Below are 22,679 nucleotides of genomic sequence, written 5' to 3'. Positions count from 1 at the left end.
CCAGCACTCTTACACTAAGACCTTACATTATAAATTACAATAGTATCTTTTTACCTCAATTTTGTCTTCAACACATGTATTGCACACTTGTTTTAATTTCAACTTGTCCCTATTTCTCAACACACACAATAACATTAAACTAAAATTAAGATTTAAAGTAAGTTAAATAACACTTGGGCTTATTTTACATATGCACATTGCATAAGTAATCCTCATACTCTCAATTATAAAGCAACAGGGAGATAACAACACACTCATAAATGATAATGCATCTAAGTAATACTCATACAAATGCATCTACTTTTCTTGGACAATATTGAATTATATGTACTTGGTGTTCCTTGTATCTAGCTTCTAGGTTATCTTCAACAAGTGAAACTAACACAGAAAAGAATGACAACATGAATGGAGAAAGATCACTTACACTCCCACAAACAGTCATGGGGGAATGAAATCAAGGAACATGTACTCGAATGATAAAGAAGATGAAGATGAAAAAGGTTAGGGAAGAAGGATTTAAAAATTTGTGGCAAACTTTTTTGCATTTTCTAGCGGTTTTTAACCCCCAAAACCATTTTTTGACATTTAAAAAAAGTAAGTTCGAATTTACCTAAACCTATGTTCGTCCAAAAAGTAACATTTCAGTTTTACAAGGATGAAAAAACTACTCAAAATTTTGCAAGAATGAATTCTAAACATTTTGATATTTATAGGGATGAAAAACATAATTTAGCCAATTATCAATCATTTAGATTCAATCATGTCATCCACTTTTTATTCATTTACCATAGGATAATTTAATAAGGAGATATTCATGCTCTAGAAATTCTTAAAAAGCTTTTAGAATATCTTTAGGATTAAATGAAAAATACTTAATTAAATTGTAGCTATCCAATATTCCATTGAACAAGACCAAAGTCTCTTTATAGGCAATGGAAAGACTAATGCTCGTTGCATATATTGCTTTAGTTACTTGCAATGCTTTGCAAATTTGGTGTTATTTCTCCAGATTTATATATTCATATTCACAACACCAAAAAATAAAAATAAAAAAATTAATAAAAGAAACCTTGGAGCCATCCACATCAGAACCACTAAGTGTGTGTTTGCATTAAAGTTCATGAACTAGTTTAAATTAAAAGCATGTTTGAAACTTAAGTTTGATAAAAAAAAAAAAAATGAGTTGAGACAACCAAATTTATGTTTGGATACTTTTATGTTCAAAAGTATGTTTGTCGAAATGAAATTTGTTTGGTAATAATAATGAAAAGTACTTTTAGATGTATCATTACTGAAAAAGGGTATGAAATTCATTAATGCCTTATTATTAAATACGAAGTAGTAATATATTGTTAAAAACATTAAATAAATTTGTAAAAATTGCAAAAATAATATTAAATAATTTCATCAATAAATAATATAATTGAAACAACACTAATATTCAAATGATATATTTATTCAAATTAAAATAATTGTGTTTTAAATACATAACAATAAAAACATGAAATATAAACTAATAGAATTTTAAAACATGAATGCAACTATAAATTAATTGTAGGTATGAGAAATATACCTAGAGGTGGATATGGAAAGTTCATGGTGGAAGCTCTCGGAGCATTTTCAAATACACGAGCATCATGTGTTGTGCCTTTCCATCCCGCCAATGCAAAAGTAAAACACATGTCCTAATCACATATTACCACGAGATCTTGAGTTGGATATCCTTTTCTTCCAATAAACTTGGGTTGTTCACTAGGAGCAACTACACATTGGATATGTGTACCATCAATTGTTCTAATGACATTCCTTAAAAATGACCCATATCACCGATCATCTTTAAATTTTGTAGGGACATGACAAAAAGTGGGATCCTGTGGCTTGATATATTCAACGGACAAGTTAAGGTAAACATGTAATACTTTATGGAAATATCTACTTATAGTCTCTCCCGAGTGTTGAAACCTCTCTTGCTTCATTCTATTTCCCTCTGCATGGCCAACTATGCTTAAGAATACTCTAACCATTTGTTCAGCTTCAGTTTGCTTAGTTCTTTTCAAGCCATGTTTAACTAATTTGGTACAAAATTGACTAAATATATGTTTTTGCATTCAGAATTGCTCATAGCATTGACTTGGATGACCTTCTAAAATCTCACAAATCCAATAATGACATGTTTGGCCATTAGTTCTACATGGTATTTTGCATAAATATCTAGTAGCATACTCACTAACTAATGCACCAACATGTTCAACATCTGATATTTCATCTTCTAAAATGGAAAGTAGAGTAGAATTTTCGTTTTCATCCTCGCTAAAATCTTCATTCCAATTGTCCATTGGTATTTTTAACTTGTAAACCAACAAATACATAAATCAATTATATGACATTGTACTAGAGATAGCAACTACAGTAAATATAGATAAAAAATAAGTTAACTATGTTTTGCATAGTTTCAGAACAATCATTCCAGAACTATGCAAGTTTCAAAATGTCTTTTCCATAATGATATGTATTTGTCTCTGAAAAACCTTTTCTGGAAATGAGAGTGTAAAAAAATGACACATAGGCAATAATGTAACTTATAGTTAATACATATATGACAGAAAAATAACGTGTACAAATATTTGACAAGAAATTGGAATAAAACATACTTTTATTAGTCATATAAATAGTAGTTCCATTACAACACCTCCAAAACAAGAAATTCATATAATGTCTTAACAAAAAGTTCACTCAAATATTGATATCCAAATACTTTGATAATGGATTATAAACTGTAAATTTCAAACAATTCACTAATATTTCCTCTTGATTTCTGAAAGCTACAAACATTCCATAAGATATGACATTGGAAAAATATGTGTCCAACAATGATAATGCCATCAATCCAAGACAATGAAGTTCATGACAATTTTACTCATGGAAAGCAAATCAGCCAAAACTAAATTAACAAATAAAAGTGCAGAATAAAATAATTGCTAAAATCTTTTTCCAATAAACCAAAATTTGTCCCTATATTTGAATAGTAAAAAATTGTAAAAATCAGAGTATGAATATTTCCATACCAAAAAATCAAAGAGATCCCAGGGGAAAGAAACAGAATACGAATGAATGTAGAATGGTAACAAGAAGACCACAATTTGAAATATGAGAGAGGATCAGGATTTGAAATATGAGAGAGTACCACAAATAGGTTGAAGACTAGCAGGTAGGTTGATTTGAATGTAGAAAGTGATGGTTAATATTAATATTCTTCATAATTCTCATCCAAAACTGTACCAAATTTTGCATTAAAAGAGACAGATGTGAGGTGATGTTGTGCGTGTAAAGGTGGAAAAGTGAGGGTAAAAATGATAGTTATTATCATAACATAAGACCAACTGTTGTTGCTTTAGAAATAAATGTGTGTTGCAGCTGAATGTAGGTGAAGAAATTACATTTTTTGGTTCCCAAACTGAGTTTGGGGTTCCTACCTAACGTTTGGCCTTCTTCACCGGAGAGGGAAAAAAAGGCCTCATTTATAGCTGAGCATATTGACCATACATTGTCTCCTTAATTACTATTGCATTCACCAAGTACTTTTATTTGCTCAATCATCTGAATTGGGATAATGAATGTTTTTTTTCGGGGGTTGGGAAATGATAGGTTTGCAGCCCATGATGATTTTGATGAAGAACAAGCCTTCCCATGACCATTGATGGAACATAATATGATGGGTCTATGACATTTTGATGTGTTGGAATGATTTGATAAAAAAAATTGTTGGAGTAATGCCTATTCTTGGTATGCTTGCACCCTTGGGGACAACATTCTTAAGAAAATCAAACACACCAGTCTTTGAGATTGTAGATGCAATGTCACACTTCTAAAGTATCCTCCTTATGTGATCCTCAACATTAGCCCAAGCCTATATTGTTAGCTCCATGATAACATTTCACAAGCCTGGGCAAACACCACATGAGCCTCAGCTGATATCATCCTCACATCCCCATCAACCATCATGATCTTCTAAATCCAAGCATAAGGCAAGTTGAGAGTCCTTAAATCAATTATCTCTTCAATTTCTCGGGACTATTTTGCCCAGAAGTTATTGAGTTGTTCTTGGTAAATGTCTTGCAGAGCATGTTATTTCTCTCCAGGGTAAGATGACGGGACATAAGGACCAACAGTCTGACTAGAAGGATTGGTAGGTGCCATCATAGGATTAGATTGATATTGGTTCTTGTCGTGTGCTTGTTGAGTTGGTTGACAATGCTGGTTTTGATCCATGTTCTTATGGACTCCAAAATATTCTTTGACCATGCACAACACAGGAGAAGAAAAAGGATTCATTAAAAAATAAACATCATTTGTGGATCTCAAATAATAAATGCTAAAGTTTTATAAAAATTTACATTGGTCCAAGTCACAAATATTTTGGGATTTTTTGTTTTTGGTTTATGGAATTTTTATCATCAAAATTTATGTTTTCATTCAACAGAGCCAATAAGGACAAAATACAAAATAATTTTTTTTGAGACCAAATGTTAAGAAAAAAATTATTAGGGACTAAAAGAAAAAAAAATTAGTATATGTCGAAAACAAAAAAAAATATATATTTAAGCCAATGAAATTTGATCGATACATTATGTTTGCTAGTTTAGTCATGATTAGACTCACAAACCCATTGAATGACCTTTTTAGACTCAAGTAAATCAAAATAATTGTGTCAAGACTTAAATATATCATAAGAATTCTTTTTACTAGCCATAATCAGAATCCCGTTCAAAATTGACAATATAAGATTACAAGTTGAAGCCTTTTCCAATTACTATAAATAATTAAAACAAATCACACCTTTGAAACAAATAGAAGCGCCCCAAGTTCCATTCAAAGTATTTCTCAATACAATTTCTTTCAAAATCATTAAAATTCCATGTACTGATTCTTCAATACCTATTATGGTAGAATATTCATGTGATATTTTTTTTCTTGATTTTACACGTGTGGTACATGTTTCCTTTATTTTTTTGAGTAAAACTATTAGCATTGCAATGCCACACACACACACACACACATAATGCTACTCTGGGCTTACATGCTTCATGCACAATATCACCAGGAAAACTAACAAGCACCCAATTAAAAACCTAGAGTTATGACAACGCTTTTAGACTTGTCATCGAAACAACTCGCATGCCCTTTAAAATTTGTCTTTGAAAATAAAATTATAAAAAAAATTTAAACATTATACATAAAGACAAATATGAAGTGTGAAATTAGATCGAGTTTCATTATTGTATAGCAAGCTAGAAGAAAATTAACACAAGGAGGGGAAGAGAGAAGAAGACATACCTCCACTAATTTGTTTCAAAGAGATTGAGATTTCAATTCCAAATCGAAGAAAGAAAATTGTAGAAAAGAAAAGAAGGTGGTAATGAAAGTCAAAGAAAGAAGTGTGAGTTTGTTTTAATGCTATAATAACATTTTTTGCATATGTGTCCTTGCACTAGCATTTATTACGGTATAAGAAAAGTAAAATAAATTGTCTTTAATTTAACTTGAAAAACAATTAAAAACAATAAACTATTACTTTCTTACAAAAATATATATTTTTCCAATAAGCATTTAAGAATAACGTGTTTTTAGCATAAGTCTCAATTCATCATATGAGCTCTTTGAAAATTTTTTACCAAATTGACTAAAGAAAATTCAATAAAGATGTTCATTACCACACCCAATTATACAAAAAAAATTGCCATGAAAGTTAATAATATTTCTTTCTCTTTGCATATAATATATAATAGATACTATATATTACTTATTTAAAATCCTAAAAATATTGCTATCTTTTAACAAATGAAACATAGTTATCAATAATAATATTATGAGACAAAAATATTTATATTTTATGTTCATCACTAAAAATGTCATTTATTATTGTTATTAATATATGCATTTATTATTTATGAGTTGCAAAATACATTTTTAATACGATAAAAGATGAACAATGTTCATGCCATATTATTGGCAATGAATATTAATTATACTTCCAATTTTACAAAAACTCTCATCGATGAGCTCAACATGCAACAAAACATGGCAGAAAACTAGTTGGCTTTTTTGAATGCCATATTTTCATAAAAATTATTATGTTATTTATTATTGCTATTGATATATGCATTTATTACTTATCAATACATTTTTATTACGACAAAAGATAAATAATGCCCATACCATATTATCTGCAACTAGTAAAGAACATAATTCCAATTTCACAGAAACTCCCCTGGGTGATCTCAGCATGCAACAAAACATTTTAGAAAACTAGTTGGTTTTTTCTTAATGCTGTATTTTTATTGAAATTATTATGTTAATCAAATTCTCCTTTAAGAATCCATGTCTTAAATTTGGATTCATTTGCACCTTTATCGAAATCTTTAGGTTAAATATATTTCTGATCCCTGATAAATTAGCAAATTATGTTTTGGATCACTAATAAATATTTTTTTTTGCATTGAGTTCCTAATAAAATATTTTTTCCTTGTTATTTTATTTTTTAGTCCTTCTACTATATCTTTTTTTTGTCCATAAAATATATAGATCATTGTTATTTATATTTTTTATGTTCATCACTAAAAATGTTATTTATTATTGTTATTAATACATGGATTTATTAGTTATCCGTTACGTAATACATTTTTAATAAGACAAAAGATGAATAATGCACATGCATATTATTTGTTGCGAATAAGGAGCATACTTCTAATTTTACAAAAATTGTTGTCGATGAGCTCCATATGCATCAAAACATTGCAAAAAACTAATTGCCTTTTTTGCATACCATATTTTCATCAAAACAATTATGTTAATCAAATTTTCCTTTAAGAACCAATGCCTTAAGTTTGGATTCAATTGCACATATATTGTCATCCTTAGGCAAAATATATTTTTGATCACTGATAAATTAATGAATTATATTTTGGATCCTTAATAAATATTTTTTTGCATTGGAGTTCGTAATAAAATAATTTTGTTTTTCGTCCTTGTTATTTTGCTTTAGTTCTTATCTCACTTTGGTACACAATTTACAACTAGTCAACCTCATAACCTATCTTAGGTGACATTAATCAACATACAATAGGAGAAGAATGAGCATCTTCGAACCTTTGTGGAACGCTTTATAAATAGTCTTAAACATCCTAAATCTAGAGCCAACAATTGCTTTGCATCATTTAATAACTGCCCTTAGGCCGAGACCTTTTGTCAATAGCCTATGCAAAAAAATAGCATTTGACATGGATGAACTTCGATAAAGAGTGGCAAAGTACATGAAAATGAAAGAATTAGCCGAATACAAAAATCAAGCTTAAGTCGAGGCAACCTCCAAAAAGAAGGAATCAAACAAGCCAAACTTTACCAAAGTAAGGTATGAATGATGGAGGAATCGATCACCCATAGAACTACACCCCCTCAGTGTGAGTAGATCCCACATCTTGGACCAAGCCTTGGCCACTGAGATCTTAACGATGCCAAAAAGAGTTAATACTCCTCCTAAGGTTGATTTTTCTAAACATTATCGATATCACCAAATTTGAGGACACTTAACCGAAGAGTGTGGTACACTAAAAGATAAGATTGATGATCTCATCAAATTAGGACATATGAAGGATTTTATTCACAAGGCTCAATCCTATCGCCCATACAACAACTATCAGCTTGACCAAGACAAAGGAAGGGAGCGAGACCATAACCATCATTCATGGAATGAGAAGTATAGAAGTCGGTCCAGAGAATATTTTTATTAATTCCATATTGATTTTATTTATGCATTATATATATATATATATATATATATATATAAAATTATAATTTTAAATTGAGTCAAGCGTTGAGTTGGGCCAACTTGTTCTCGAGTTTAAAGCAAGTTGAGTCAATCTCATTTCCAGCCCTAATTGGAACCAAATTGGTAGCACTATAGGTTTTATGAAACCAATATGGAAGAGGTCTGAGTCAATTTTTAAAACATTGGTTTTCATTAAAAAAAAAACTAAATATCAATGACTAATTTCTTAAATACCGAGATCCATCTAGAGCATATTTGTGACATTAACAACTAAAAATTCTCAATTCTAGTTATTTTCAAAGAAAAAGTTTATTTGAAAGAAAATCAATTTGTTTGAGACATTTGTTAAATATCACTAACCTTTTTTTCTAAAAAAATAGAAAATAAAAATTCTCACACGAAACTTTATAACTATTTACCAATCTTTTTTTCTTCTAAAATACATTATGCCCAAATCACTTTGAATTTCTGAATATTATTTTTCTTTCAATTTCAAACATACATTTTTTTTCATCATGAAAATAATTTTCTTTTATATCCAAACAAAACTTATCTTAAAACATCATTTTTTCTTAACTATACAATTGGTCCCTTAATTATATTTTAATGTTCAATTTAATCCTTCTAATATTAAAAGGTTCAATTTGATTCATCCATTGTTTAAAATGAAACAATATACCTTTTTTAACCATATGTATTAGTTATTTGATGAAAATCTAAACTTTCTATATTAGTTATCAATACAACTTATGTAAAAGTATTTTTTAAATTGGTTGCTTAACCACCCATGTAAAAGAACATCCTAAATGTATGTCTCTTACCTTAGAAAAATATAATATTTGACCTCAATTTTATTAAAAATTGATGCAAAAAAGCTAGTTTTTGTCAAATAATTAATGGATATGATGAAAATAATATAATTATTTAATTTTAAATAATTAGGAGATCAAATTGAACCTTTTAATAATTAAAGGATCAAATTAAGTCTTAAAATATAATTAAGAGATAAATTTTATAGATAAATTTTTTTATTAATAGTTAATTATTCTTCTAGAAAGAGGTGGATCAAATTATATTTTTTTTTATATGTCCGGGGCTAACTCTTACATATGTTTTTCCACAAATAGAGTTTCCAAACAGACAAAAATATTGTTATTAGATTTTACTTAATTATTATATTTATTATTTGAAAGGAAAAATGATATGGATAAACCCCATAAACCCCGAAATCCCGAAATGAACCCCAGAAGCTAGCAATGGAACTCACCATCCCACGCAACCCCAACCCTCTTCTCGTTTCCTCACCCCCACCACTCTCTCGAAACCCCAACGTCTTCACCTTAACCGTGCCGCGCCGCCGCAGAAGGATTCGGTTTCGGGTCTCGGCCGCCGCGGAGCCCGATGGGCCGTCGTGGTCGCAATCGCTGCTGCGCGGGTCACGGCGGTTTTGGGGAAAGTTTGGGGAAATGGTAAAGAAGGAGACGGGTCTCGACTTCGAAAACAGGAGTGTGAAGAAAGTTGGCGAGTTTGTGAACGGAGATGAATTGCGAAGGTTGGGGACTGATTGGGTGTTTCGGTTTGTCGATTGGAATCGTTGGGAACGGTGGAAGGTAACCATACATTCAATTGCTGTGTGTTGATTGTGTTGTTAATTAATTTCATTTCATGTTTTTTTAATTGTGTTGTTAATTTCATGTTTTTGTTGTGACTTGTGAGTGTGGATGCGAGTGTGAGAATGTTGTAATGGTAGGTTAAATTAGTTTTTTAGTCCTCTAATTTATTTTTTTGATTTAATTTGGGTCGTCTAGTTTTTTGGGGTTCAACTTGGTCCTACCGTCAAGATTGGATCAATGGTTGTTTAATGCACATTTCCTAACACCATCCGATTAATTTAGACAAAAGGATCAAATTGAATTAGTTTTAAAAATTAAAAGACCAAATTAAATCAGAAAAAAATTTAAGGACCAAATTGAACCTAAATAATGAATTAGAGGACAAAAAAACTAATTTAATATTTATGTTATGGTTTTACTGGAGAAGCTGAAGCATTTGAAGATAGGAATTGCAGTGATGAAAAAAAGATAATGCAGGTGTTTTTGTAAATATGAGTGAAAATGAAAAACCTTTTGTTAAAACCAAAGTGCTGACTTTTTTTTTTATCGGTAAATGTTAATCGTTAGTTTGTTAGTTTTTGTTAGCAGGGGGGTTGAACCTGTGACCTTTCTCCCCTTTTTGTCTTTCTTTCTTAACCAACCAACCAACCTTTGAGTGAGAGCAAAATCTGATTTCTACATTGGATGATGTTTTCCAATTTTAAATTTTCCTGTTCCCTAATAATGCAACCTTTTTTGTAATTATAAGTGAAAATTGAAAATGTTTCCTTAAACCAAACAGATTGAGGGAGAGTCAAATCTAATTTCCACATTCAAGTGCAACATGAGAGTGGCTGGTCAAAATTTTGTGGCAGTGCCTGCATTTCAAAGGCATTTCTTTTCCACTTGATAAGATGGGACAGGATTGCTCAAAGTTTTCATATACTTTCTGCTTTTGTTCTCTTCTGCTGGTATTTAATATTATTTGGTTCTGTGAGATTGTTTTTGTTTGATCAGTGGCGTTGGGTTAACAACTATTTTGACATTCATGTGTTTTTCTTTCTCTTAGAACCATTTGTGTCTAGCTAACATTTTGATTACAAGAAATGCATCTAATGTCAACACTTTTGGACAGCATGGTAGAACATGGACTGATTGCTTTATTCATAAAATGGGCTTCAGTTATATTTGTTATTATACTGTATTATTTTCTTTTTAATATAAACTAAAACAAATTTGCTTATTCTTTTTCCAGAATATCAAGGATTGGGAACCTAAGCGAATTGGTGCATTGGTTCTTTACATTTTTGTTGTGACATTTGCTTGTAGAGGAGTATATGTAACAATTCAAGCACCTTTCCTAAGTCGCCAGAAAAAAGAGTTGACAGAAGCTTACATGGAAGCGTTAATTCCTGAACCATCCCCTACCAACATTAAAAGGTAAATCAATCCTCCTTTATTAACACATGCTTTGGAGTTTGGACACACATGCTCTTGTTATATATACTTTTGGCATATCTAATTGGTATAGTCATAATTCTCTTAGAAGTTTAATTGTTGACTTCTCAAATTTTATTTCTTATGAACAAATAATATTCTTTCACCAGTTTTGTACTAATATAAAATTGACTTAAATATGTTTTTGATCCCTGATATATACCTTATGAACAAATAATATTCTTTCACCAGTTTTGTACTAATATAAAATTGACTTAAATATGTTTTTGATCCCTGATATATACCCAAATTTTGCATTTGGTCTCGAATAATTTTTTTCCTTTGCGATAGGTCCCTAATATTTGAAAAGTTTTGTGTGAGGTCCTTGCCGTTAAAAAGGATCCATTAACTGTTGATGTGACCGTTAACTCGACACGTTGACAAGCTACCTGTGATGCCACGTCGGATTAAATGTGACATGTAAGCAAACCACGTGTCGTCTGACATGGCATTATATTTTAATTAAATTAAAACGAAAAAAATAGATTATTAGGAATCCTTATATGAAAATGTTGTCGTTTAAGAATAGAAGGAGGCTTGTGTCTTCTTCCCGCACTGGTTATTGATCGTGATAGAGAAGAGGAGTATGACGGTCTAAGATTTCCAATGGTGTACCTCCATATAGATGATATATTCAAAATCAAAATCAGAATCAATGGGATCAGAAGTCCAAATCAAAATCAGATATGAAACCTAAAACAAACCCAACAACAATTCCTCCTTAGCTCTTTATCGGTGGCGGCATTTGTCCAAATCCTAACCCAATCCTAAACTTCAAATCAAATTGAAGCTTCAGATCTCGATCCAAACACATCACATCCCCAATCTTTGACGTGAAGAACTTCGATTCAAATCGCATTTTGATGACCTACGACGCGATTCTCACAATTTTGGAGGCAGAGCGAGCTAGTAGCCGAGCGAGCTGGTATTAAAGTGCGGCGGTGGTTGCCTTTCCTCCTCCTCCTCCTTTGCTCGAAGCCATATTTGACGCCCCTGACGTTCTTCAATTAGAGCTTCATTTGAGGTTGGACAGCGGTGAGGACGAATTGTAATCTTTCGTTGACGTTCTCTTACTTGCTGCACCTCCTTGCATCTGCTTCAAAAGCCTTCCATCTGTTGGGGCAAAACGCATGATGAGAGGATTGGGAAGATAATTGATATAGTAGAAGAAATATGAGTGGCTAATTTGATTGAGGTTAGGGAAGCGAACTAATGGGTATAATGGTGGGACATATCATTAGGGAACATTTTGTAAGAAGCAAATCGTTCACCCTAATCCTCTTTTGTGGTGAACATTGGCAGAGCGTGTGAGAAGAAGAGAGGAAATCGCATTTGTGTTCTGAAGCAAAGCACAATGTCCTTTCTGTATTAGCAAAACGATGTTGTAATCTTCTTCTCCCTCCCTCTTAATCTTAAATTAAATTTTTATCTTAAATAATATTTGCTATATTTTTTAAAAATAAAAAAATCTATTTCCTATGTGGAATTCCAACTCAGACATAGAGTACACGTGACATCGCAGGTAGATTGCCGACGTGTCGAGTCAATTGCCACATCAGCAGTTAACGGAAAATTGCTATCCTGTGAGAAAGTAGACTTTTCATTCATTATAACTAGTCAATGATGGCAATTGAAGCCTATCCTATACACTGGCTTACTGAACTACAGGCTTGCTTCTGTTAAGAGGTCTTGCATTGGCTAGGAATACACCCAGAATACTCCTTATAAGACTTGGGCAATTCTCCCCTGTTGAGCAAGCTTTTGGGAGTGAGTTTGGGCCATTCCATTTCTTATATTTTCTATCAACAAAAAAATTGTCTCAGCTTTAGGTTCCATCTACCTTTGAATCACTATATGAATATTTCCTTGCTGATAATCTTGACATTGTCCTTAAAATCCCTAAAAACTCCATTGCCAAAATTTTCCACTACCCACATCCTGCCATTAAAGTTAAACCATTTTCAGGCCTATTTGAAGCCTAAACAATGAAACCATTTCATGTTGCGAACTGTTTAGTGTGTTGAAATTTGAATCTGTTTAGCCAATTTTTATTTAATTTATTTGATTGCAGATTTAAAAAGGGTATGTGGAAGAAGACAATGCCGAAAGGCCTGAAAATGAAAAAGCTTATTGAAAGACCTGATGGAACACTTGTTCATGATACTTCTTATGTTGGAGAGGATGCATGGGAGGATGATCGAGAGGCTCCTGAGGAGCGTGTAAAACAAATTATAGAGGATGATGAAAGGTTAAACAAAGAAGAGAAGAAAGAGTTAACAAAAGGCTTGGGCATTTCAGGTTATCTTTGTATTTTTTGGTTCTTTTACTCTTTTACTTTCCATTTAAATTTGTTCTTTCTTTCTTTTTTAATTTTTTTGGGTATATTGAGAAGTTGTTCCAATGACTTGAGAAATAATATTGCAGAACTTGATGTTTCATTTGATTACTGCTTATATTTATTTCATCGTGTCTTCTGCATTGAAATAAGATAATACCAATAAATGTGTATGTGGCATGTATTGGATTATCAATATCAATGTCTTTCATGCCGTTTGATTTTGGGCGTGTTTGGATGAATAGTTTAGTTAAGCACCTATTCAGTAAGCTCTTATGAAGTAAGAGCTTATTTTTGCAGGAATCATGGTGAGGATGCATCTCACTTATTTTTTAACTGTGCTAAAATTTTGTCATTATGGTGGGAATCCATGTCTTGGCTAAACAGTGTTGGTGTTTTCCAGACACTCCGAGGGCTCATTTCCTCCAACACTCATACTGTAACTTGGAGGACATTAAGATGCAGCACTGACAGACTTGGTGGATATCCTTGACATGGTGTATTTGGCACCATAGAAACAGAGTCATTTTCTCAAATGACAGCTTTAATGCCTAAAAATTGATGGAGGACGCTTTATTCCTCTGCTGGACATGGTTTAAGAATTTTGGAAAAAGGATTTCATAATCCATTCCACTTCTGGTCTAGCAATATTAGGGAAGGGTTTTGTGTTTAGGGGGGATTAGAATATAGCCTTTCTGTGTTTGGGTGCCTAGCTTGCGGTCAAACCTATGGTCACCTAATTCTTGATGTATTGCTAGTATTAGGTCACCATAGCTTTGCAAAGTACTGTGCTGGGTTGTATATATAACAGTACCACTTGTACTGATCTTCATATTATATATAATACTATTATATTTTTGCTGATAAAAAAAAAGTAAGAGCTTATTCATAAGCTTGACTGTTAAGCTTACTAAATAATTGAAAAATAACTTATTTTGATAGGCTTCTGCTGGAAGCTTACTAAAATACGCTGAAAGCTTTAGAAAAGTCATAAGCTACTTTCATAAATGCCCATTTTTTGTATACAAAACATAAACTGCTACTTGTATGTACTTTTTTTTTCCCTATCCCAAAAATGTAAATTATGTGAGACATCTGTAGCAAAAAATCTTAAATTGTGAAGAATAATAGTGCTAATTAAAAAAAAAATGAAGTTTCTCAATGAAAAAAAATGAGGTCTGGCTTCACCACTCAAACAAATATGTTAAATTCTAGTTTTAAGAAATATATCGCCAGTTACCACTTCACTAGCTTGCCACAGAAGCATTGTATTCGAATCATGGTAGAAAAGGCTATTAATACACTATTTCTTGTGAACACACACATTCAAAACTCCTACTTAATTCTCCAATAACTGATATCCTGTCCTATGGCCTGATCCTATCTATTCCTTATTTTTTTTTATCAGCAAAAATAAGTATGTATATTGTTTTAGTACCAGAGGTACTGAAAAGTACATTATAAGTTAATTGGTATTTGGTTCAAAAGCAGACTTAAAGAAGTCAGGATGTGAACCAAATTCTGGATACATAGATGAAACTAATATCTAATCTGAATGTATTGTTATACCCTGCACTACACAATAAATCCACTTCTAAGGTTACTAGACCACTGATTGTAATGAGTGGCAAAACCCTTCTCCAAATTTTTGAGCCATGTCCATAGCAGGAAAACTGCATCATCTAGCACTTTGCTGGCATCAAAGCTGGTATATCAACACCCTCAGCAGGGACAACACTTGAACAGAGCAATTTTGTGGAAGGTTGGGCGCGGGGACAAGTTTAAATTTTGGGAGGATAAATGGACAGGCGGAGATAGCCAATTAGCAGAGAAGTATCGAAGATTGTACACCATATCGGATCAGCAACACCAATCCATCCAGCAATTAGGAGCTTTCAATGAAGAAGGACGGGAGTGGCATTTGCAGTGGAGAAGACCGTTGTTTGACAGCGAGATAGAGATGGCGGTCGCATTCCTACAAGAAGTTGAAGGGTTCAGAATCAGCCCGGATTCACAAGATCAGTGGGTGTGGGCGGCTGAACCAAATGGAAGGTATTCGGCTAGGAGTGCATATAGAGTAATTAGAGAAGCAATATCAGGAGAGGGTCAGGGGGGAGGGTACAAGGAATTATGGAAGCTAAGGGCACCATCGAAAGTGGCTATGTTTGCGTGAAGGTTAATCAAAGATAGATTGCCGACCAGGGATAATCTGAAAAGGAAACGGGTTGAGCTGCAGGACTATTTATGCCCTTTTTGCAGATCGGCGGAAGAGAGTGCAAGCCATTTATTCTTCCACTGCAGTAAAATTATTCACTTATGGTGGGAATCGGCGTCTTGGGTGAATTTGGTGGGGGCTTTCCCACATCATCCGAGACAACACTTTCTGCAGCATTTTCATGGAGTTCATGAGGAAATGCAGGCGACAAGATGACAACGGTGGTGGTTAGCATTGACCTATACTATATGGAAGCACAAAAATAGCATCATTTTCTCCACTGCCATTTTCAATGCTCATCAAGTAATGGACGACGCAGTGTTTCTATTATGGACATGACTCAGATGCTTAGACAAGGACTTCGCATCTCATTTCAATCAATGGTCTTCAAATATCAAACATGGTTTTCTTCGGGCACGATCATAGGGAGATAGGATTCATTCCTGTACTTGTACTGTTCTGTCATACTTTTCAGCTAATGTAATCACAATGCATGTTGCTGAATTAGTATTGAAGTACTCTACTAAAATATGTACTGTTTCAGTACCTCTGGTACTCACTAATGAATATATTTTATTTTGGCTGAGCAAAAAAAAAAAATCAAAGGTGTCATTGGAAAAGATAACCTTGTTCCTTTGCTACCCAGTCAAAGGCTCCAATAACGTGTTAATGACAATTTCTATCTAAAACTTAAGATACCAGGTATAGTTACATGAATGGGGAGGATAAATAAACAGAGAGAGATGTTTAGAGAGAGCGAGAGAGAGTGAGAGCGAGAGTGGGTGGGTGAGAGTGTGTTCCAGGAGAGAGAAAAGAGAGAGACACAGTGCAACTAGGATAGAGGATACCCATCAGACTCACTCAAGTATTAGGAATGATCATAGACAGAGCTACAATCGAGATAGTTGGAGGGGCCGGAATGATATTACATCGTTCTATTTCACTCGGTTTTCAGAGAAGGCTACTGAGAAGGACTTATGGCACCATTTCAAGAAGTTCGGTGATGTAAGGGAGGTTTTCATACCTAATAACAGAAACAAGACAGGTAGAAGGTACGGGTTCGCTAGATTTAAAGGCGTGGAGGATGTGCATTATCTGGAAAGAAAACTAGATAATGTCGTCTATGGCGGTCTCAGGATGTTTGTCAACACACCCAAATTTGGGAGGAACAGAACCCAGCAGCCAAAATCAGAATCGAAACAATCAATGTATGCCGAGCACAGGGGAACGGAGGCAAGGTGGCCAAGACAGATGCAAAAAAGAATGATTCAGGGATCATACACGGAGGTAGTGTCAGGGAATCAAAGAGGAACAAGGACTAGGAGAGCAGTAGTCACTGAAAACTGCAGCAACGAAGGATCTTGGTCATCGGTGTATCTAGAAGTATCGGAAACAGGGATTAATTGGCTCAAGGAGGCATGGGTAGGAAGATTGAAAAATTTGGCTATGTTTGATAAAGCAGAGGATGATGTGTATTGGGACGATGGCGAAGACATAGACCTGAAATACTTAGGGGATGATATGGTCCTGATTTTAGGCCTTACTGACGAAAGAGCTAAGAAGATGATGGCAGAAGAAAATGAAGGTGGGGCCACTCCCTTCCACTCATTGGAAAAATGGAGTCCGAAGTTGCGCATGGGATATAGATTGACGTGGGTAAGTTGCTGGGGTATACCGTTACAGGCCTAGGACAACACACAAATAAGCTAAATCATGGCTTCTATAGGTGACATAGTGGACATGGAGGATGATGTGGCTGCAGCTCGGAGGATGGATAAGGTGCGGGTCTTGTTGAAGACCTCACGAAGGCCTCTTTTACAGCACATGGTGAAAGTGCACATCAAAGGGGAAGTGTACAGGGTGTACATAGCGGAGGAAGGTGGAGGAGAAAACCCAGACAGAACTCAATGGAGGAGCTGGGGAGGGTATGGGTCTTCGGAGGAAATAGAATCATTTGAGAGTGACAAGGAGGATGACTGTAGTTCCATGCTGAGGCTCGAACAAGAAGGGGTAATCTCACCTGCTCCCTCAGCTTTGGTCTTTACCCGCTGTGTGTCGCAGGTAGAGAGGGAGTCACCGACGTTGCGAGAAGCTTGGCGGGATCGGAAATGGAAGACCAGTCCATCATCCCGGTGCGGGGCGCGGTGCAACCTGCGATCCATCCTGAGTGCGCGGTGTTGTCTGTCGTGGCCCCTCCCGATGCGACTGCGGACCTGCATGAAGCGATCGTGGCTGCGGCAGAACATGGCCAGGAGGACATGCATGAGGTCGCGACGGCGGGCGAACAGGACCAGCCGGCAACAGGGATTTCTGCGACCTCCAAGGGATCACAGGTGCAACTGGTTGGGCCTTTACCCAACGGGTGTTCCAAACCCAACATCCAGTTGGACAAACCTAGTACCCTGGAGACCTCCATCACAACAGCTACTGTGCACTGTGGGATTAGTGACACAACTGTGATCGCTACAGTGACCACATCTCCAAAGAGGCAGCTTGCTACTCAGAAGGGTACAAAGGCATAGTTTAACATAAATGAAGAAAGACAATGCTCAAAAATGAAGAAAGATCATGCAGAGAGGCCCGAAAAGGGAAGCGCAGGAGAAATCAGTGAAAAAGTGAGTTTTGAAATAGTCAAAGGGAAGGGCAATTCCATTTATACTTAGCAACTTCAAACTGAAGAAATATATGATGATGGGCTGGGCCATACTATTCACACCCCCCCAATTTCTCATACACACCAGTTTTTCAGCCCACAGCCAAATTCCTTTCAGGTTTATTCTCGGAAAATTTTTTTTCGTAAGAAAAATTCTGGGCTGCGGAGATGGGCTTACTCAAGATACAATTCCAAAATCTAATGCTGTCATTTCAAGCCAAACACAACACCCGCAAGGATTCGAAGTTTCAGCTGAAGATGCCCAACTAGAAATAAATTACAACTCTAATAATAATCTCGTTCAAGCAGATTGTGACGAGGTACACAGCACCAACAAAGCAGGAACAAGAAGCTAAAGCCATATGGCAGTTAGCAAAGGAATTAGGGGTCACATGTGGGACATTGAACAGCAACCCCGTTAACAAAATAATGAAAATGGAGGAAAGGGACAAAAAAGAGGCTCAGAGAGTGGGAAGCAGCAGGAGTTATCAATGAATATCATCTCATATAATGTCAGAGGGCTCGGGAGGGGGGTCAAATGGCCAGCAATTAAAAAATTGGTCATCAGGCATAATATCGACATGATTTGTTTACAAGAGACAAAAAAGGAGACCATTGATAAATCCACTTGTCAAGCTCTGTGGGGGGATTCTGATGTCAACTGGGAGGCACAACCAGCAACAAATTCAGCAGGGGAAATTCTTTGCATTTGGAGCAATAAAAATTTCAAGCTAGAAAGAAAAGTTCAGGGCCCGGGATTTATAATGCTAGAAGGAAAGTGGCACCAAGAGGCTCAAATTATTCACATCACCAACATTTACTCACCTTGCGATATCCAGAATAAGAGAGTTCTTTGGGCGATTTTAACAATATTAGGCACCCATGTGAAAGACTCAGCGTCTATCACACGGATGTGGGGGAAAGAAACATTAATGAGTTCAATGAATGGATCGAAGAGCTGGAGGTAGACGACGCGCCATGGTTAGGAAGAAAATTCACTTGGGTCCGACCAAATGGAACCGTAAGGAGTAAGTTGGACAGATTCATGGTCTCTTCAGAGTGGCTCGTCAAATGGCCAGGAAGCACCCAACAGGCATTGGATAGAAACTTTTCAGATCATTGCCCAATTTTGCTATCATCCAAAACTGTGGATTGGGGTCCTAAACCATTCAAGATCCTTGATTGCTGGCTTTCGGACAACTCGTTTAAGAAAATGGTTCAAGACTCTTGGAACTCTACTTAGCAAAGCGGCTGGGGAAGGTTCGTGCTCAAAGAAAAAATCAAAACATTGAAGCAGAGGATGAAGGTCTGGAACAGGCAACATTTTGGTGACACTTTCAAAAAGTACACCAAACTTGAAGAGGAGCTAAACAAGTTGGAGAGTGACACAAGCCACAGACACTTGACCCTTGAAGAATCATTGACCAGGAAGAAGCTTCAAGAAGAATTGTGGATAGCGGCCCAATCTGATGAGCCGCTTTTAAGGCAAAAGGCGAGATCAAGGTGGATTAGAGAAGGAGATTGCAATTCAAGATATTTTCATTTGTTGATGAATGCCAGACGCAGAAATAGTTGCTTGAAAGGAGTCATGATTAATGGAGCTTGGATTGAAGAGCCAACAAGGGTCAAAGAGGTCGTGAGATCATTCTTTATAGAACGTTTCCAAGAACCGGATCCTGAAAGACCTCGATTGGATGGCCAGAAATACCCTAGATTGTACCTCATATCTAGTCAGCAAAATCACACTATTCAGCAGATGGGGGTCCATAATGACTCAGGGTGGGAGTGGCAATTCACGTGGAGGAGATTGTTGTTTGATAATGAGATAGACATGGCTACTGAATTTCTAAAAGATATAGAAACCCAGCAAATTCAGCCACAGAGGTCAGATGGGTGGGCGTGGATGGCAGATTCCAATGGTCAATTCTTAGCTAAGAGCGCTTACATCGTCATGAGGGAGTCTTCATCAGAAGCAATAAAAGATACAACTTTCGCAGATCTATGGAAGATGAAGGTACCACATAAAATATTAGTTTTTGCATGGAGGCTACTTAGAGACCGTCTCCCCACAAGAAGCAACCTTCATAGGCGACAAGTGGTGATAAATGATAGGAGGTGCCTGTTGTGTGGCAACATGGAGGAGGACACAGGTCATTTGTTTTTTCATTGTAGCAAAGTCATTCCTCTTTGGTGGGAATCGTTGTCTTGGGTGACCTCTGTCGGGCCTCTCCCGCAAAATCCAAAACAACATTTCCTCCAACACATACATGGAGTGACTCAGGGAGCTAGGAGTAAAAGGTGGAGATGGTGGTGGTTGGCTCTTACATGGTTGATATGGCAGCAGGGGAATAAGATACTCTTCTCCAATGACTCATTTGACGCTAATAAAATCATGGAAGATGCATCTTTTCTATTGTGGACGTGGCTTCGGCACTTAGAGAAGGATTTCAACATCAGCTACAATCATTGGTCCAACAATCTTAGTTCAGGGTTTGTGTATTAGTTGTCGACAGTACAATGTATAGGTGCAAAATACTGGTCACATGCAATCTAGGCTCTGGTTTCCATCAAGACTACATTAGTCTGACAATGGAACCATTGGTGTGTGGTCTTATAATGCACCATTTGTATATTTAGTACCTATGGTACTCTATTAATATATTACCTATTTTTGCTGAGCAAAAAAAAACCTTGTTCCTTTGCTGCCAAATGATCCATGTCAAGACTAACCACCACCACTTCCACCTGTTAGCCCTTATTCCCTTGGGCACTCCAAGAATGTGTTGGAGGAAATGTTGTTTTGGGTTCATCGGGGAAACCCTTAGAATATTCAACCAAGACCATGTTTCCTACCACACAGGGATGATTTTGCTGCAATAAAAAAAAAGATGGCCTACGTTCTCGTCCATGCTTTTGCAGAAAGGACAGCTGCTATCATTTATCTCTATTTGTCGCCTTTGCAGATTTGCTTTTGTCAGTAGTCTGTCGTTGAGTAATCTCCAGGCAAATACAGAAATCTTATTTGGGACCTTGAGTTTCCACAGTTCCTCAAAAGTCCTATCCTAAATCTCTTCCATTATCTCTCCCCTCAGCATATTGTGGATGCTTTTAACCGAGTATTGACCGCTTGGATCTACCGTCCACACCCACTGGTCTGATTTCTGAGGATGAATTGTCTTTCCTTCAACATCTTCTAGGAATGAAACAACCATGTCTATCTCACTTTCAAATAATGCTCTCCTCCACCTGAAATCCCATTCCCATCCTGTTTTTTTTTTTGGAAGGCAAAATTATATTATTAATAATATTAAAGCATAACAGTACCAGAGGTACTGAGATAACAAATACAAGGCACTGAAAATGCCACCTTCCAAAAGCAAAACCCACCAATACCCACCACGAAGGAAATATTACAAGTTAACCAAAGGCCTCCGGAAGAGTGGAAGACCAATGGTTAAATGGAATATTAAAACCTTTTTCTGAAACTTTAAGCCAAGACCAAACATGAAATAGAGCATCATCCAACACTTTGGGAGGTTCAAATGGTGTGCCCTTAAACAGGAGGGAATTCCTATGTTGCCAAATAGTACTAGTTAGAGCTATCCACCATATACACCTCCTATTATGATTCCTCTGTGTCCCAAAGCCCTCGCAGAATTGAATAAAATGTCTTGCTGGGTCAGCTGAGAAAGCTCCTTTAAACCGGGTCCAGCTCATAAATTCCCACCACAGCCCTATAGTCATTCTGCAATGAAAAAAGAGATGGCCAGCCTCCTCCTGGTGATTTCCACAAAGGGGACACATAGTTTGGTGTAGAACCACATTTCTCCTAAGCAAATTGGCCCTGGTAGGAAGTCTATCCCTAAACAATCTCCAAGAAAACATGTCAGCCCTTGGGGGGATTTTAAGCTTCATTAGAATCTGAAAATTCCTACTGTGCTGTCCAGTGCTATTGGTAGGCATCAAGAGCCTATAAGCTGACTTGGTAGAATAGAGTCCATTAGGTTCTGCTTTCCATACCATAATATCCTGCAACTGCTGATGAATAGAAAAGGCAGATATATCTTCCATGAAAGCTATGGCTTGCTCATTCTCATAATCAAATAGGTTCCTTCTCCATCTAAAATCCCAGCTCCATGTATTTTGAGAAAATTTCCCCATGTTAGAGATGGAAAGGTTTTGCTGTCTGCTAATAAAAAATAATTGATTGTACTTCTGCTGAAGACTACATCCCTGACCTATCCATGGATCTTGCCAAAACCTTACCCTATCCCCACATCCAACCCTCCAGGTCATATTTTGGTGAATAATCTGAAAATCTGGCTGATGATAAAGTTTTCTGAGATCCTTCCACCACGAAGAATGCCACCCTTTAACTCTACTGCTCTGCAAGTCTACCAAACCTCCATATTTGGAGGTAAGAAGTCTGGCCCAAAGCTGGTTGTGATTAGAAGCTAGTCCCCAGATCCATCTTCCCCTTAAAGCTGCATTGAATTTGGACAGGTCTTTGATTCCCAATTCCCCATCAATCTTCGGATTGCAGATGTCAGCCCATTCCCATC

General features: G+C 35.8%; 1 protein-coding gene across 1 annotated transcript in view; it reads left to right on the top strand.

Annotated features, from left to right (window-relative positions):
- Positions 1–9,031: 9,031 nt before the first annotated feature.
- Positions 9,032–22,679, top strand: part of LOC100819005 (ATP-dependent zinc metalloprotease FTSH 12, chloroplastic) — a 66,276-nt gene continuing 52,628 nt past the window's right edge. The window contains exons 1-3 of the mRNA XM_003530358.5: positions 9,032–9,435; positions 10,673–10,857; positions 12,986–13,212. Coding sequence (XP_003530406.1) covers positions 9,082–9,435; positions 10,673–10,857; positions 12,986–13,212 — 766 coding nt within the window. The 5' untranslated portion in view covers positions 9,032–9,081. The remainder of the gene's footprint in view (positions 9,436–10,672; positions 10,858–12,985; positions 13,213–22,679) is intronic.

This window comes from Glycine max, chromosome 8, assembly GCF_000004515.6.
Source record: "Glycine max cultivar Williams 82 chromosome 8, Glycine_max_v4.0, whole genome shotgun sequence".
NCBI classification, from domain to species: Eukaryota; Viridiplantae; Streptophyta; class Magnoliopsida; order Fabales; family Fabaceae; genus Glycine; species Glycine max.
The sequence above is the reverse complement of the archived record's forward strand: the minus strand, read 5'-3'. Positions and strand labels throughout refer to the sequence as shown.